The 15,968-nt window shown below is 37.7% G+C and overlaps 1 protein-coding gene across 1 annotated transcript in view; it reads left to right on the top strand.

Moving 5' to 3' along the window:
- Positions 1–15,968, top strand: part of SYNE2 (spectrin repeat containing nuclear envelope protein 2) — a 287,952-nt gene that overhangs the window by 102,166 nt on the left and 169,818 nt on the right. The window contains exons 20-30 of the mRNA XM_033106953.1: positions 1,496–1,654; positions 1,994–2,167; positions 4,485–4,619; positions 6,011–6,169; positions 8,030–8,241; positions 8,387–8,477; positions 9,289–9,404; positions 9,630–9,756; positions 11,258–11,415; positions 12,251–12,401; positions 13,212–13,819. Of these exons, the coding sequence (XP_032962844.1) occupies positions 1,496–1,654; positions 1,994–2,167; positions 4,485–4,619; positions 6,011–6,169; positions 8,030–8,241; positions 8,387–8,477; positions 9,289–9,404; positions 9,630–9,756; positions 11,258–11,415; positions 12,251–12,401; positions 13,212–13,819 (2,090 nt within the window). The remainder of the gene's footprint in view (positions 1–1,495; positions 1,655–1,993; positions 2,168–4,484; positions 4,620–6,010; positions 6,170–8,029; positions 8,242–8,386; positions 8,478–9,288; positions 9,405–9,629; positions 9,757–11,257; positions 11,416–12,250; positions 12,402–13,211; positions 13,820–15,968) is intronic.

The following is a 15,968-nucleotide window of genomic DNA, read 5'->3' as shown; positions in this document are numbered from 1 at the left end:
TGGTAAGAAGGAATTAAGTAGATCTTTATTGGATCAAGATATATTATAAAGTAAGAAATGCACATTGCTGAACAGTACGGGTGATGTGATCCTTCATTGCTTTTTGAAACAGTTGCATTTTTGTACTTTACGCGTTTATATTCATAGAAAAATGTATGTAAGGATATACAAATAACTAACTGTCTGTCTTGTACCAGGACATGTGGTACATAGTAGATGAAAAATATGTTTTAAATGAATGTGTGAAGGGTTGATTAAGTGACAACTAGGGGAAGGATGGGGAAGAAGAGACACTTTATCTTTATAGTGCTGTACCTTTCTATTCTTGTTCAAGTGTTTTATATGAGCTTTTGGTACTTTCATAATGAAAAAGAAGAAAAAATTGAAATTATAAATGCATGTGCTAATTTGAGACATTTAAATGATTCATTAAAGAAAATTAAAATCACCATAACTCCACAGCTATAAGATAAATAAGATCAGCATTTACGTAGTTGATATCATACAGTGTAATTTCTAAATTTTATATACCCATGACACCTTGAGTTGTAAGTAAAAAAATTTTTTTGCTAATTTGATAACTGAAAAGTGATACCTCATTATTTTAGTTAGTACATATTTGATTACATCTTTGATTGAACTATCTTTTATAAATTCATTAGTGCTTTTTTTTTTCTGTGATTAACCCATTCTTGTATTTTCTGAGTTTTCTTTGGGATCTTAGTATTTTTCTTATTGAACTTATAAGCTCTTTGAATCATGACTCATTTTCATTTGTGTAGCGAGTCTTTTTACCATGTCGTTGACTTTCAAGTTGTTTATTTGATTTCACATATAAAATTTTTATATTTATGTAGTCATTTCTATTCCTATTCTATGTCTAAAAAGGCCCTCCACACTCAGAAAGGAGATCAGTTTTCATGGATATTTTCTTCTTTTTGTCGTTTCATATTTTATATACAACTTTCTGATACATCTGAAATTTATTTTTGGTATGTTGTATGAAGCTTGGTTCTAAAAAGATTATTTTGCAATTGTCATTTTCTCTAGTAACATTTATTAAATTCACTTCCAACTGATTGACATAGAGCTTAATTTTAAGGTTTATTGCTATTCTTTCAACTTATGTTCTCTCTATGGCATTGTATTACTTCTAGTCTTTTTCAAATTGAAGTGTTTAGTGTATAAAGAATAATCTATAAAAAATTGTTGCTCAGATCTGATTGCGTTAATATAAAATTTCAAAATGAATTTTTTTTTATTGGCTGTATAAGATTTAATTATGTAGATATTTCACAATTTAATTTACAGCTCTCTGCTGATAAATTGTGGGTTTTTTCTTTCCAAAATGAATTTTTAAAATAACATTTTTAGAATATAAATTTGCCTCATTTTGGGTGAATAATTAACTTTTTATGATTTTCTGATGAAATTGTTAAGGTTAATGTTTAACATATAATCAGAATGTTTATTGTGCTTTAATTTGTTTTAATAGCATCTTATTGCCAAAGGCTCTATGTATGAAGAGCTTGTGTCTAGAATGGAAGACACTTTACAACTGGATGTACAAAATATTTCAAGCCAGGAGTCCCTCCAACATGTTCTCACAGCTGGACTTCAGACAAAGATTCAAGAAGCTAAAGAGAAAGTCCAGGTCTCTCTTTAATATTCCCTATTTAGTGATTTTAGTCTAAAACTGAGTAGTCAGTAGGAGGAGAGGGAAGAGAGGAGGAAACGTTTTGTAAAATATTGCTTTTGCATTATCCCTGGTGTGCCAAAAAAGTGTATATACATGACTTATATTCATGTTTTGTTATCGGTATATATTAAGTGTTACAATTTTAATAGTTTTTTTCCTTAAAATATTTATACATTTTTTTTGGCACCCTATAATTTAGAGCATATTAGAAAATATCAATATAATAAATAGGGTATTACATCTAGTGGGAAAATATTAGCTGCTACTCAAGCTGAGAATTTTTTGTCTTCACAGATCAACATGGTAAACTTAGTTGCAGTGTTGAAGAACTCGGCTGATGTTTCACCAGACATGGATGTCAGGCTGAAAGTGGAAGAATCACTGAAGGAACTTGAATCATACATTACAAGGGCTGAGCAGTTACTTGGTCAGAGAGAGAGCCGGGGTGGACTAATTACAAAGTATAAGGTGGGACTCTTTCAACCATCAAATGTAGGATATTTATTATTAACTACCTACCCAATTTGAAATCAAGATGTTTCCATCACTATAATTATACACAATTTTATTATAACTTTTTAAAATTTCTCAATTTTATTCATTGTTCCCTAGAGACTCTTAAAAATAAACATTCAAATGAAGAATTTTTTCAATTCAAAATATTATTGTAGACCCACCAAATGGACTCAGGTTATACAGTGCAAAGAGCCCAGCTAGACTCTATGACATGAGCAAGAATTTAGTTTCTCTGGCATTTTAAACAAATAAAATAGGCATAATAATTCTAGCACTATCCCGCAGCCAAATTTGTTGGGAGGCTTTAAATGAAAATAAGGCAGATGAAGTTACTTTGAGTAGTTAAAATTATCCAAATGTAAAAGAACACTCTTATTACTAAAATGCTTTGATCCAAGTTATTTATGGACATATGTTTATCAATAAAGATCCAATAATGTTTTTTATGGAGACAGTTTTAGATTGACTTTTCATGGTTTGATAGGATAGGCGGCGGACGATGTATCCAGATCAGAGGGTCACTGTTAATTGACACAATGGGAGGTACTTGGGGGGATAGGAACTAAAGGTAAAACAAGGTCCCTATCCGTGGACTGTTGGAGAGGTAGAGTAATACATGTTCTTTCCTTCATTTATTAAATAGTTAACACACTTCTTGAATGTTTTAAATGAGCTAGGCATTTGTGGGAGAAAGAGATGAAGTAAAGCAACACTCCCAGTGCTACTGCTCCCAGTCTTAGGAACAGGCACTCCCCCAGGAGCCTTTCCATTCTCACCGGGCCTCCTTCTCTTTGCTGGACCTCAACCCCTTTCTGGTTTTCGGGATTGATAGCCACACTGGATCTATTATCAGCCATTTCAACATTGCTTTCCCCAAGCCGTCTTGTGCTATTTGCACTTTGCTAGCCACCAACTTTGATCACATCTCCTCATCTTTTTTCCTCCATTTTTATGGTCAAGTTGCTTTGAATGCTGAACTGACCTTAAGAGTCACTGACTGTTTCTTTTAAATAATCACTAGGCCGGTCAGCTAAGGAAGGAGAGAAGGAAAAGAAAAAGTAGAAGCTGCAGGCCTCTTCTCTACCAGAGAGGAGTTGGTGGGGGGGGAGGGGTCAGTTCTCACACCGTTGTCCTCTCCCAGACCACCTTCCTTTTGGAATCGGAGGCCAGGGATTTCCTCTTTTTTGTCTCTGGCATTAGTGAAGTACATCCATTTTCGCAGCAGGCACAAGGTCCCTGCCCCACCAGGTACTTCCCTGAGACCCCTGCCTCCAGGGATACGTGAGTCATACGAGCCCCCAGCCAGCATATAGGGTTAGAATATCTATCTCCCTAGGTCCTGAATCTAGCAAGAGGCCTCAGAGGAGGCCCCTTGGACTCAGCAGTACCTTTTCTGCAATTGGCTCATAATAAATATGTCATAATAAACATGAGTGTATGGATGAATTCCCACCCTGCTTATTGCCTTCTCCCCTAGAATTACTTTCGTCTTCTTGCCTCCTATAGTTTTTCCGCCTCTTTCACGGGCCCCAAACTATTTTTTCACCTCACATTCACTAACTACCTAAGGCAGGATTCTGCTCCTACAGAATACTGCCAGGTCTCACTCTATAAGAGCTGGCGAGTGGGTGGTAAGGTGCAGACACATTCCTGGTGGCAGTCCCCACCCACCCCGTCTCCTGCCGCTCCCCTGGGATGGGACGGCCTGTGTGGTTGGCCCTGGGCAAAACCTGAAAGTCCACGTTGAGATGATGTTGCCTTGCAACATAAGATGCTTATGTACAACAGTAAATATTTACCATATTAACCGTGCTATAAATTATATCTTATTGCAACATAAATCTCTATTATATGCTATTTCCTGTTGTATTGCTCATGAAGTGTGGTTGTCTGCTCAATACTTAAGAACTGTATAGGAAACTTTGCCAGGTGCTCATCACCCTGCACAATACACCTTTTAATTTGTTCTCATAGGGGTAACAAAAATAATTGACTATCATAAAGAAGTCTTTACCTGGGCCTCAAATGTGTAACTACATTTAAATAAGAAATATTTTGCAGTTCTTTTCAAAAGAATTCAGGAGACGCAAATGGGGTATCGACCTCAATTTATAAAGAGAAGTCTCCCCTGAATCTTTAATCTTTTAAATAGTCTTCACAGAGTCCTTTTCTTACTTCTACCTGTGAAAGACCGACCAAAATTAACTTTGAAGATTTGGCAATAGAATGAGGCTTTCATGTTCTTGTTTGCTTTTTTTTTTTTTTTTAGGAAGCACTATTAATTTTTAATACTAAAAGTCTGGCTAAGTATTTGAAAGCTGTTGAAGAACTGAAAAATAATGTAACTGAGGATGTAAAGCTGTCTTTGGAAGAGAAGAGTAGAGATGTCTGTGCCAAGTGGGAGGTAAGACTATGCATAATATATATATGTGGGCCTTATAGATCTGACCCTGGAGCTGTTTGTCATCAGTCCTTTTTGGTGCTCCGCCTGTCTACTCTGTATCACAGAGGGCTGGTCTCTGCAGGTTATGGTTCTCAGGTCCCGCAGTATCTGGCTTCTGTCTGTGTTCAGCCAATCACAACACTGGAGATTAGAAGATTGGAAAGGGTGAAAAGGGGGAGCCCAAAGGCTTTCTTTTCCTCTCTCTTTGACCGTGTCTCTGGCAGCTGTGTGTTCCCCTGGCTGCAGGTTAATAATTCCAGCCTCTGGTGGGTGACCCTTCTGCCTGGGCTCTACTGGAGCTTTCAGCCCAGTGATGCTAACCTTCCTGGTGATGCTAACCTATGGATTGCCTAACTCTTTGGCTTTCATCTCCTGTGTAATCAATCCCCTGCATGTAATTCCCTCTGAATTAAATATTTAGTATTTTCTGGTTTCCTGGATACTGACTGAGACAACACATTGACACATATACCCAGAGTTTCATAGCAAAATAGGTATGGGCTTTGGTGCCAGACAGACCTGGATCCAGCAGCTATGACTCTGGCAAGTTACTTAACTTCTAGGAGTTTCACTGATAAAATGGGAACAATCCCACCAACCTGACAGGGTTGTTGCGAGGATTTATATAAAGCACTTAGCACAGAGATTATGTTCAGTAAATAGTATTTAGTATTAAATGTGTGTGTGTGTGTGTGTGTGTGTGTGTGTGTGTGTGTGTGTGTGAATATATGGAGAGAGAATAAAGTAATATAATTGAATATCTACAAAGGTCCTCTTAAAACACATTTTTAAAACAAGCTTTACTTCAGAACAATTTTAGATTTATATAATTATTACAAAAATGATACAAAGAGTTCTGATATACCCCATGCCCAGTTTCCCATGTTATTACCATCTTAAGTTGATGTAGTACCTTTGTCACAATTAACGGACTAATACTAATACCTTATTGACTAAGTTAATATTTTATTTCCACAGTTTTTCCCTAATGTCCTCTTTTATCAGTTCCAGAATTCCATCCAGGTTACATAGTATAGTAACTTGTTATTTCTGCATAGGCTCACATGTGTGTTTTGTATATATTTTGTTCCAGTCTGCAGCTTGTCTTTTAATTCTCTTGACAGTATCTTTCCCGGCTAAACCACATTTTCAGTTGTAAGAAAGAAAAAAAATATGGTTATGGGTCTGGTGTATTTTAAAACATCCTCCCCAAAGACTCAAGGATGAATCTGAATTACATAAGCTTTATTTCTGCGCTTTGTTACTACAAGTATTTTTTATTGTGTTTTTAATGAAAACTTTTTCAATACATTCTGTTCCCATGGTTTATGTGTGCCTTTGTTTGTTTGCAGTCTCTTCATCATGAAATGTCTTTGTATATTCAACAACTAAAAATAGACATTGAAAAAGGAAAACTTAGTGACAGTATTTCAAGACTTGAAAAACAAATAAATAAAGAAAAAAAACTAATTCGCAGAGGAAGGACTAAAGGTCTCATCAAGGAACATGAGGTAAACCACATGTTTCCATTTACATTTTGTCATCATTTTGAGGTTTTTCTTAAAGGGTTGTGTATGTCATTTGCCAAGAATTAAATCTGCTCTAAAAATTTCTTCAGTCATCTTGTCCCCTAAAGATTATTCCTCATGAAGTTCAAGTTCTAACTAGAACCTGTGCTTCTTGCTTTTTAAAAGTGAGGAAAATACATTGAGTTAATATTTCATGACTTGCCTTGATGTTTCAGTGGCCTTGTCCTTGAGACTCTAGTTACAAACGTGTCACCCATTGCTGAAGCACTCACAGTTGCTTTTTGTGAGGACATGGTGTCCTCAAAAGCACAGCTTTTGTGAAAGATATCAAATCAGGATATAAGCCAACTGGTGCTTGGGAGTCTCCGTTTTTGGCTAATTTTATACTTGCTCTAGGCCATTTTTATGCACTCTGGGGTTTTGGCTGCCCTTTCTACAATGATGGCGCCGAACTCTTTATCTCTAGCTCAGTACTTTCCTCCGAGCTCTAGGTTCTGTTTCTAATGGAGATATCACCAGTGTTCTTCAGAGACCTCACATTCAGCGTGTCCAAACATGGACCAATAATATCTCTTCTCAAATGCTTCTTCCTCTTATACATCCTGGTTATGAAAGGTATTGCCATCTCAGAACGCTCTTCCTCTCCTTCCCCTTTCCTTCCCTCTCAGTCTTAATGGAGTCAGTTGCCAGGTCCCATCTGTTACTCTTCAGAACAGCTGTTTCTTTTCCTTCTTTTCTATCGGTGTTGCCACTTCTCTTAGCTTGGGTTATTTTCTCAGCATGATGAAGGTTGCATCATCTTCCAAACCCATCACCAGAGTGTCACTGGCTTACCATTACTCCCAGGATACCTCCGGACTCCTTAGGGGGCCATGCAAGCCCTTCACTGTCTGGCCCAGGACCTGCCTACAGTGTGTCTTCTATGCTGTGCCCTCCGGCCTCACTAGACTACCGGTCCTTTCGGAACATTTGGAGCTTTTCGTCTCTTGGCTGCTCCTTCTACGAGGAAAGCCCTCTGTCCCCTTTTACATTGAATACTCTTAGCCCTTGTTTCCTCATGGAACTCAGATGGTTCCCTTATGTAAAATAGGCTTTTTCTGATTCCTGAAGGCCGGTGGTGCCACACTTGTCACAATTTATGCTCATTATTTGTGTGACTAATGTAGGAGAGGAAAGAGTTCTCCTCCACCCACTGTGGTCCTTGGCTGGGTCTGAAAATTAAACTGACAAAGATTAACAAGAGAAAAGCGTACACGTGTTACTGTATTTTTACATGAACTATGGGAACTTTCATAAGAGATTGAAGACCCAAAGAAGTGACTAGAGCAGGCATTGTTTATCCCTTATAGACAAAGAAACAATACACGTGTGAAGAACTGACAAGACAAGGGTTTGGGCCAGGGGGTAGTGAATGGTGAAAAAGTAACTAGATTGGTTTAACTAGGTTTGTTTGCAGATTCCTCTGGTGCCTAAGTTAATAAGAGTTTGTCTCCAGTAGAAGGAGACTTTATTTCTTGTTTTTAGGCAAAAGGGGGAATCTTTTTCTTCATTTACTGCTTCTTAATAGCCTTCATCCCCAAATAATTTTCCTGTCAAAGAGGTATATTTTGCGGTGATGTATTTTGGTTTCCTTCACTACATTTCCGGATTGTGGCAAATTGCGTTACGGCTGACTGCCTCATCTTTATTTTCCCGGTGACCATTACCACACCAGGCACACAGTGGACAGATCTGTAAAAGACTGTGTTGTTAAAATCACACACATCTGTTAGTTTCTAATCCTCATGGACTAATTATGTAAACTTATTTGAAACACATTTCCTGCTTTATTTCCTCAATTAGGCCTGCTTCTCTGAGGAAGGCAGTCTGTACCAGCTTGATCACCACATGGATGTCCTGCGGGAGCTGTGTGAAGAGCTGACTTCACAGAAGCGTCAACAAGAAGTGAGGAGAGCACTCAAGGATTATGAGCAAAAGATAGAGAGACTTCGAAAGTGTGCTTCCGAGATTCACATGACCCTGCAACCCACAGTGGGAGGCACGTCGAAAAACAAGTTAGTGCTTCTTCGTAAGAATAGCTACGCATCAGGGAAAAAAATGAGAGAAAGCCTCTTGCAAAATCAAAATTATTATTGTTCATTATGTTTAGGCTTCATTTTTCTCCCTCTAGTTCAATATGCCATTTTGATTCCTTCCTAGGGGTACCGTGAACACATCTGAGAATGGAGGAAGGAATGGCCACAGTGAGGTGTCATCTGCAAAATCAGATAATCAGCCATCAACTGAAAAGGTGTTAAATGGGGATAATGTATGTTGGAAGTAAACCGAATGAAAAAGGCCATATGTACAATAATCCACTTCTCGTTAACTGTTGGTTTTAATTATCTGACTGTTTCCATCAGCTGAAATTCCCACCTAAATAATGCAAGGAAGCTTGCTTTTCAAAGAATTGAAATGAACCAAAGTTACAGCAAGCATAACTTAATCTCCCTCTGAGGCTACACAGGTCTTTCAAAAAGAGACCATTTGGACCATTATGAGTACACATTGACTGCACGTTACTATTGAGAGTATAAGAGGTTGAGTTTAATCTGTACAGAAGCCTCAGTGTCACTGAGATGAACTAGTTCATTTATCATTTGTCTTTTTCTCATTATTATTAATGTCTTTTACTTTCCTCGGGAATTAAAATTTCATTTAGAATTCTGGGTAAGTGGGCATTTACTGTGTATCACAGCCCCGACGGTCAGTCAGAAGGTGGAGGGAAGGAATGAGGTGTATTTGTTTTCAGAGGTCTGCTTCTGCATGCTAGGCTTCTGTCTACTTGTGACGATGGCTATGTAGTCGCAAGCAGAAGCATGTAGAGGTTGAGAGAACTCCTCTACCGTGCTGACAAACCAATTAGAAAGTGAGACTTAGTCATAAATCTCCTCTGTCCTGTGAGAAGGCCTTTCTCTGAGCTGAGAAACCTCAAATAAATTGTGTCATCTCCTGGTTTGGGGTATAAAGAATCAACATGTGCCTTTGTACTATAGTGTTATTTTTTCTAGACAATTAAGTACATTGAAGATACTATGTTTTCTATTTGTGTATTTGCTTAGGCAGTGGAGTTGATTAAGAATTTGAGTCTGGAATCAGAGTTAAATCCTCAACAGGAAGAAAACATGGAGAAGTTTGAGAAGGATCACGATACATCTATAAATAGTTTACTAGAGAGGTAAACTCTTTTAAATAACTGGAAAGCCCACCAAAAATCTTTCATCAAAGCAAACGTGTTATACTGTAATGAGTTTTTTTTAACCTTTTAGTCACAATTTTTGCATGTGGTCCAATAACGCAAACAGAAATTCCCTGGGGTTTCCTTATACATAATCAACAGTAATTTTCAAAGGTTTTTGTTTTATTTCTTAAATTATGTAATGTCACATTTAATTTTTCCCAGGTATGATGCATACAGAGAAACTCTTGAACTACACTTGCAAAATAACAAATTCAGGATTACTTCTGATTTCCCTAGTGATAAGGAAAAGAGTAGTGCTTGTCTGCAGGATAAACTGACAGATCTACAGGTAATTATTGAAAATATTATTAGAGAAGTTTATCTTTTATTAGAAAATAATACCACCATGAGTATAGATTTTACCATTTTGGTTGATGTCACATATGCTAAGGGTTTCCAAAGAACTTTCTTTGTTGGATTGCATTTCTAATGTCACCCAATTCCAGAAAGTGATTTGCGTGCAAGCACCAAACCCAGGAAGGACTTTGGTTCGGGGTTCTAATTTCTTGCTCATGCTCTAATTTGATACTCTAGATATTGTGATTTGCAAAATTTTGGATCGTGCCTGGGGATGGGAATGAGGGTTTCAGATGAATTGCTGAAAACAATGTGTTTAAAGGCAATTTCAACCAACACTGCTTCCATGTTGCTCTAAAATTAATAATAACATGAAAAACCAGTGACTGTACATATTTGTTTCAGTTGTTCATCACCTTAACCAAATTGTCACAATTTCTATCAGATGTTGGGCACTAAGGAAAGAGCAGGCAGTGGAGGGACTTTTCTCTCTTAAGTGATGGATGGTCCTCTTGGAAAGCCATCAGAGGAAGTATTGCATTTGATTCAGGAGCTACAGAAAAAAACAATGTAGTGTTGGGCACATCAATTGTAAGCTCTACAAATACATATGTTCCTTATTTTGAAAATGATCTGTGCATTGCAGTGCACTACTTGTATGCTGGGAGGTATATTAGAGTGAACCTTCACAGAAAAGTTACCAGGTAGAGAAAGGGCTATGGCTGGTACCTACAATGTCCTCTCATATTTTCTAGTTTCTGTCTTCCTTTTGTGATGCCAGTTCCTGAGCCATACTCTACTGTCTGGCTCTTTTTTATTTTCCTTCTAAATAAGCAAAATTCATATGTTAAAATCTCTGTTCAAATGATGGATTTAGCATGTTTTCAATGCAGTTAAGAAACTGTCTTGAGATCTTACTCTAGGGCCTGAATAATGAACTGGTTACAAAAGCTATATTAATCCTTGGGGAAAGTGATAAACCAATTATACTGGTGAGCATGCAGTAAAATTCTGTAGCGGTGCCTTTTTTTTTTTTTTTATAAAAGAACCAAGATGAGCTGAAATGGCATATAATTTTTAGGTGTTTAATTATAAATCATAAATTAATGTTATTCACTTCTCATTTGATAGAAGTAGTTTTGGTGTGCTCCAAATTTCGTTTAGTTTAGAGAGAAAAAAGAATTTATTACCGAGAGGAAACAGAATAGCTGTTCTTACATCTATATGTCTTTCTGGGTTGTATCCTGTGCACCTAACTTAGAGGAAGGGAGTGTGGTTTCCCGGAAAGCCATGCTCTTCACTCCTTTGACTTCACGATGAATCCTCATTGTTCTCGGAAGGATACTTCACTTATGGATGGCTGGGAAATATTTTTTAGTGTATTTTATGTGAAACTTTGTGCCCACAGTTGGTGGATGTCTCATTTTGTAAGACTAGAGTAATTGCGCCTGTTAACCCATTAGTTGATAAATTAATGTATGTGTTTCATCTAGGTCTTAAAACATGAAACTGATGCTTGCTGGAAAGAGTTTGAAATCACTTCACTGAAGTTAGAAGAGCTTGCAAGTGACATTAAGAAGCCTTTTATGATTAAAGCAAGAGACAGATTAAAGGGAAAAGAAAGAGAGTTTCAGAGGGCTCTTACTACCAGGTATAATTCTGAGACCTATTAATGAGTTTACTAAATTTTTTAAATGCTACTTTCAGCTGGGCTAGTGCTGTACTGTGTTATTTTATTGTCACAACAACCGTAAGACAGGCTACCATTATGGTTGCCATTTTACTGATGAGCAATCGGATAGAGAGGTTATATAGGGAGGCTAACCAAGCCACACCCCTGGCCAGAAACTTAAATGCAACTCAAAGCTTGTTGAGTTAAAAAAGCCATGCTCTTCCCACTGTCTCCTCTTGGGCATGAGTTTAGCCATGTCACATAAATTCTCTGGGCCTTGATTACCTTATTTGTAAAATGAGAGTGCTGTGATTACCCCGGTACGGAGGATGTGTATCCCCGGTACCTATCCCCATTTTACATGGGAGGAAACTGAGCCTCAGAGTCTACATGTTAATTATCCAGGGTCACACATTTTATTTTATTATTGGTAGAGCCTATTTGTAGAACTCTATTATATTTCCACTAATAAAATAATTAGTATTCATAGTGAGGCTTCTTTGTCATGAAGGCAAAGTTAAATTACAGTTAGTACTTCGTTTTTCAAAAGGATGGGAAAGGCTTAGTATATTTTACAATTTTCCTTTCAGTGTGTTATCTATTAAACTATTAAGAATACCTGGGTATAGCAAACAACTCATTCTTTGGCATTTTGGATTGCTGAGTTTGGGTTTTAATGTGATGATCTGTACATATTATCGCATATATTTTATTGGACAATTGTTTTCTGTTCTTGGTTGAGTAATGACATTCATATGTTTTATGGGATATCCTTCTGTGTTTTTCCCTCACGTCTAATTTCTTTTTCACTCAGAATGGAGTCTTTGGAGACTGCGCTGCAGATTATGTTACCTGTGGAGAAGGAATCACTCCTTCTCTGTGGCTCAGACCTGCTTTTTCTCCATGAAATGGCCATTCAAGAATTTCATCTCACTGATGCTGATGGCATTTACCAAAACCTGAGGGTAAAATAAGTTCTCACAATATATCTATAGAATGATCAGTTCCTCGGAGATTTATATATGTTGATGTTTAATTATACATGTTTAATTATACATCAGTAGTATGTATTTATAATATAAGCCATGACGGAAAAATTTTCCATAGTTTAGACTCGTTATTTATTTTTCAACTCTTTAATTCCTTTCAAATTTGGACATAGGTACTGTGGCTTTGAATTCAAAATGAAGGGTTCCTTATGAATGCCTCCTCCAATGACTAAAATCTTAAATATACTGCACACATGTGCTTATATAGGCATATTCTGCAGTTTACTTATTCTAAAATCCCATTGTAAATAAAAAGTATTTATTTTATTTTTCAGATTATAAACAGATATCTCAATAGTTCTACCGTGTTTCCCTGAAAATAAGACAGAGTCTTATATTAATTTTTGCTCCAAAAGACGCATTAGGGCTTATGTTCAGGGGATGTCATCCTGAAAAATCATGCTAGGCTTATTTTCCGGTTAGGTCTTATTTTCAGGGAAACACGGTATCTCTAATTATTTTCACTGAAGCAGAAGATTTATTTACTTGTTTTTTCTTGGGGATTGAAACATAGGAAAGGTATCAGATAATAAAACAGCTGGATCATCTGATCATTTGTAATTAAAATGTTTCCTTCTGTTGAAACTGTCAGCCTTCAAACAACTCATTAAACTGAGAAGCAGTTTTCTAGATTAAGTCTAGTTACATAATTTGAGGTTAGTTTCTGACGTGCAGTATTTCTTTTTTCTGCCTCAGTCTTCTCAGCTTTTCTTACCTTTATTTTAGGATATCCAGGATTCAGTAGCAAAGCAGATTGAAATCTGTAACAATTTGGAGCAGTCGGGCAACTTTGTGTCCAAGGAATTACACCCACTTGATCTACATGAGATGCAGAATATTATACTGAAACACAGAACACAACTCGAAGAAATGAGCCACAGAGTCCAGAGGAGTAAAGATGCCCTCAGGGCTCTGGAAGATTTTTTGGCTTCTCTGAGAACAGCTGAACTCTCTGTTGAGATGGTTACAGACCTTCCAGCCTCAGATACACAGGTGGCACCAGAACAGACTTTGACAGTAAAAAATAAAGAGGGAGAAATTTATCTGATGAAAGAGAAAGCCAGACATTTGGATAAACGTTTGAAGATGATTGGGATGAGCTTTAAAGATGCTGAACGGGGTGGAGACACCTCCTGTGAAAAACTTCTTGATGCTTTGTCCAAAAACTTACTTGAAACACGTAGTGGTGGACAGGAGAAACTCACCGAAGAAGACAAATTACTGGAGGCCTGTGTTTTCAAAAATAATGAGCTCCTGAAAAATATTCAAGATGTGTACAATCAAATCAGTAAAATTGGTCTTAAGGATCCGACTGTTCCAGCTGTAAAACAACGGTAAGTACTGTTTCCATGCATTTCCATGCAAGGTGACACTCTTTTGTATTTTCAAATATCTATTAGGTGAAACAAATACTTCCTATGTCTTTCTATTTCTGTTCCATCCCACTCTGTTCAGCTTTCAGCATTCTTTTCTCTAGACTTCAAATAAATTTCCTACTTGATGATATTGTGCTGTTACCAAATGTTATGTAATTCTTTTTCTTTAAAATGTTCATTCTCACGGACAAAATATAGTGAAATTAGATTTGTATAAAGTGAATGAGTTGCTTCAAAGTCCCTTCAGTGCTGTGTACTTATTACGGTGTTCTCTTGATGGGGGATGACCTGAAAAAATCCACACATTAATAAACAAGTGGTGGCAGACCCACAGGCCACACCTTGTTCCTACTTCTTCCTTCATTATTTGGTTTCCTCCTCTCCTCCCAGCAAGATTAGGGTGGGGACTGAGTGGGGGGCATCGGATTGAGGTAATTAAGGTTAGTGTTGATTCTGGAGACAGACCAGAATTGGGGTAAATGGAGATTGGTGGTGTTCAATATGAATGCTGTAATTTTCATTCTGGCTTTCAAAGTTGGCCTCTAGGTCCTGAAAACAAAAACCGTTAGCAAGAGTCACTTCTGTGGAGCTCCCCACCCCTTTCTAAATCTCTCCCACTTTCTGTCTCCTCTACCCACCTCTAGTCCCTCGAGTTCAGTGCTCTTTTGGGGCTCTAGCTGATCAGGCTCTTCGCTCTGAAATTTCCCTGTGACCTCAGTCTCTGTGAGACTTTCATTCCTACAGTCCCCAGTTCTTCATGCGGTGTTAAACTAATTCCTAATTTAGTGACTAATTCATTATAAATAAATTGTTGTAGATTTAGAAATATTAAATAAATTAGATGTTAATTTATAAATGAAGGATATACATTTATAAATAATAAGTTAATTTTTAATTTAGTTATTAATATAAGAAACATGTAGTGTTTTGGGTACTGGGGACATAGCAGTTCACAAAATAGACAAAAAGTCTTACCCTTCCTAGAGCTTATTATGTAGTAGGGAGAGTAAAATATTCAGTATGTTTGATGGTGATAAAAGCTATGGAGAAAAATTAAGCAAGGAAGCACGAGGAGGTTGCAATTCAAATAGGGTCGTCAGGGACAGTTTTATTGCAAAGGTGACCTTTGAGGAAGATGGAATGAAGAGAACTAGCGAAGTGACTACCTGGAGAAGAGCCTTTCAGGCTGAAGGAGCAGTGGGTACAAAGCCCCGCTATGGAACTGGGCCTGGCACGTTTGAGGGGAGACTAGGCAATGAGAGGTTCAGCCGTGAGGGGAAGAGGTTTGAAAGGGGATCAGAGAGTTAACGGGTGGGTTGGGTAACTTAGCTCATGGAGGGACTTGTTATTACTTTAGCTCTTTCTTTGAGTAGCATTGGGAAATCGTTGGAGGTTTCTGAGCAGAGAGAAATGATTTGGTTTTCATTATAGCAGGTTCTCTCTGGCTGATGTGTTGAGCATAGACTGCAGGAGTCAAAGGAGGACGCAAAGTTTGGTTTGACCTGTTCAAAGGCGAGAGGGATGATGGTGGTGTGTGCCAGTGGTGAGGCGTGAAAAGTGTTAAGACTGGACATATTTTGCAAGTAGAGTCTACAAGATGTGTTGACATGTTGGACACAGGGTGTAAAAGAAAGATGGGAGACATGGTTACTGGTCCACAGTCGTTCCTTGTGCCCGATGACACTTCAAAAGCCAAAGCTCAAAATGTCAGAGTTTGAGGAAGGAAAGGTTTATTGGTCGAGAAGGAGCCTACCGGGAAGATGGGAGACCTCATCCTCAAATCCATCTCAAGAAAGTATACAGTTCAGGCTTCTTTCGTGTCAACGGAAGGGACTATGGGAGAGGTTGTAAAACTCAAGCGTGATGCAGAATTCCTCTAATGATTAGCACGTCTGCATGCAAGACTAAGCAGGAGCTAGTCGCGTAAAGGTCCCGGGAACATCACAGGCTTGAAAAAGATGGAGTCAGAGACGGGGCATCTCACTCTGTTACATTACCATTGGCTGAGGTGAGAAAGACTGAAGTTCATTTGGTATTGACTGAAAGATCAGGTGTGCTCAGTTTGAGAGATAATAGGTTCAGTATACTTGTTTGACGTTGAAGTAGT

Source organism: Rhinolophus ferrumequinum, chromosome 6 (genome assembly GCF_004115265.2).
Source record: "Rhinolophus ferrumequinum isolate MPI-CBG mRhiFer1 chromosome 6, mRhiFer1_v1.p, whole genome shotgun sequence".
Lineage (NCBI taxonomy): Eukaryota > Metazoa > Chordata > Mammalia > Chiroptera > Rhinolophidae > Rhinolophus > Rhinolophus ferrumequinum.
Note: the sequence above shows the minus strand (reverse complement) of the source record. Positions and strands in the feature narration are given on the sequence as shown.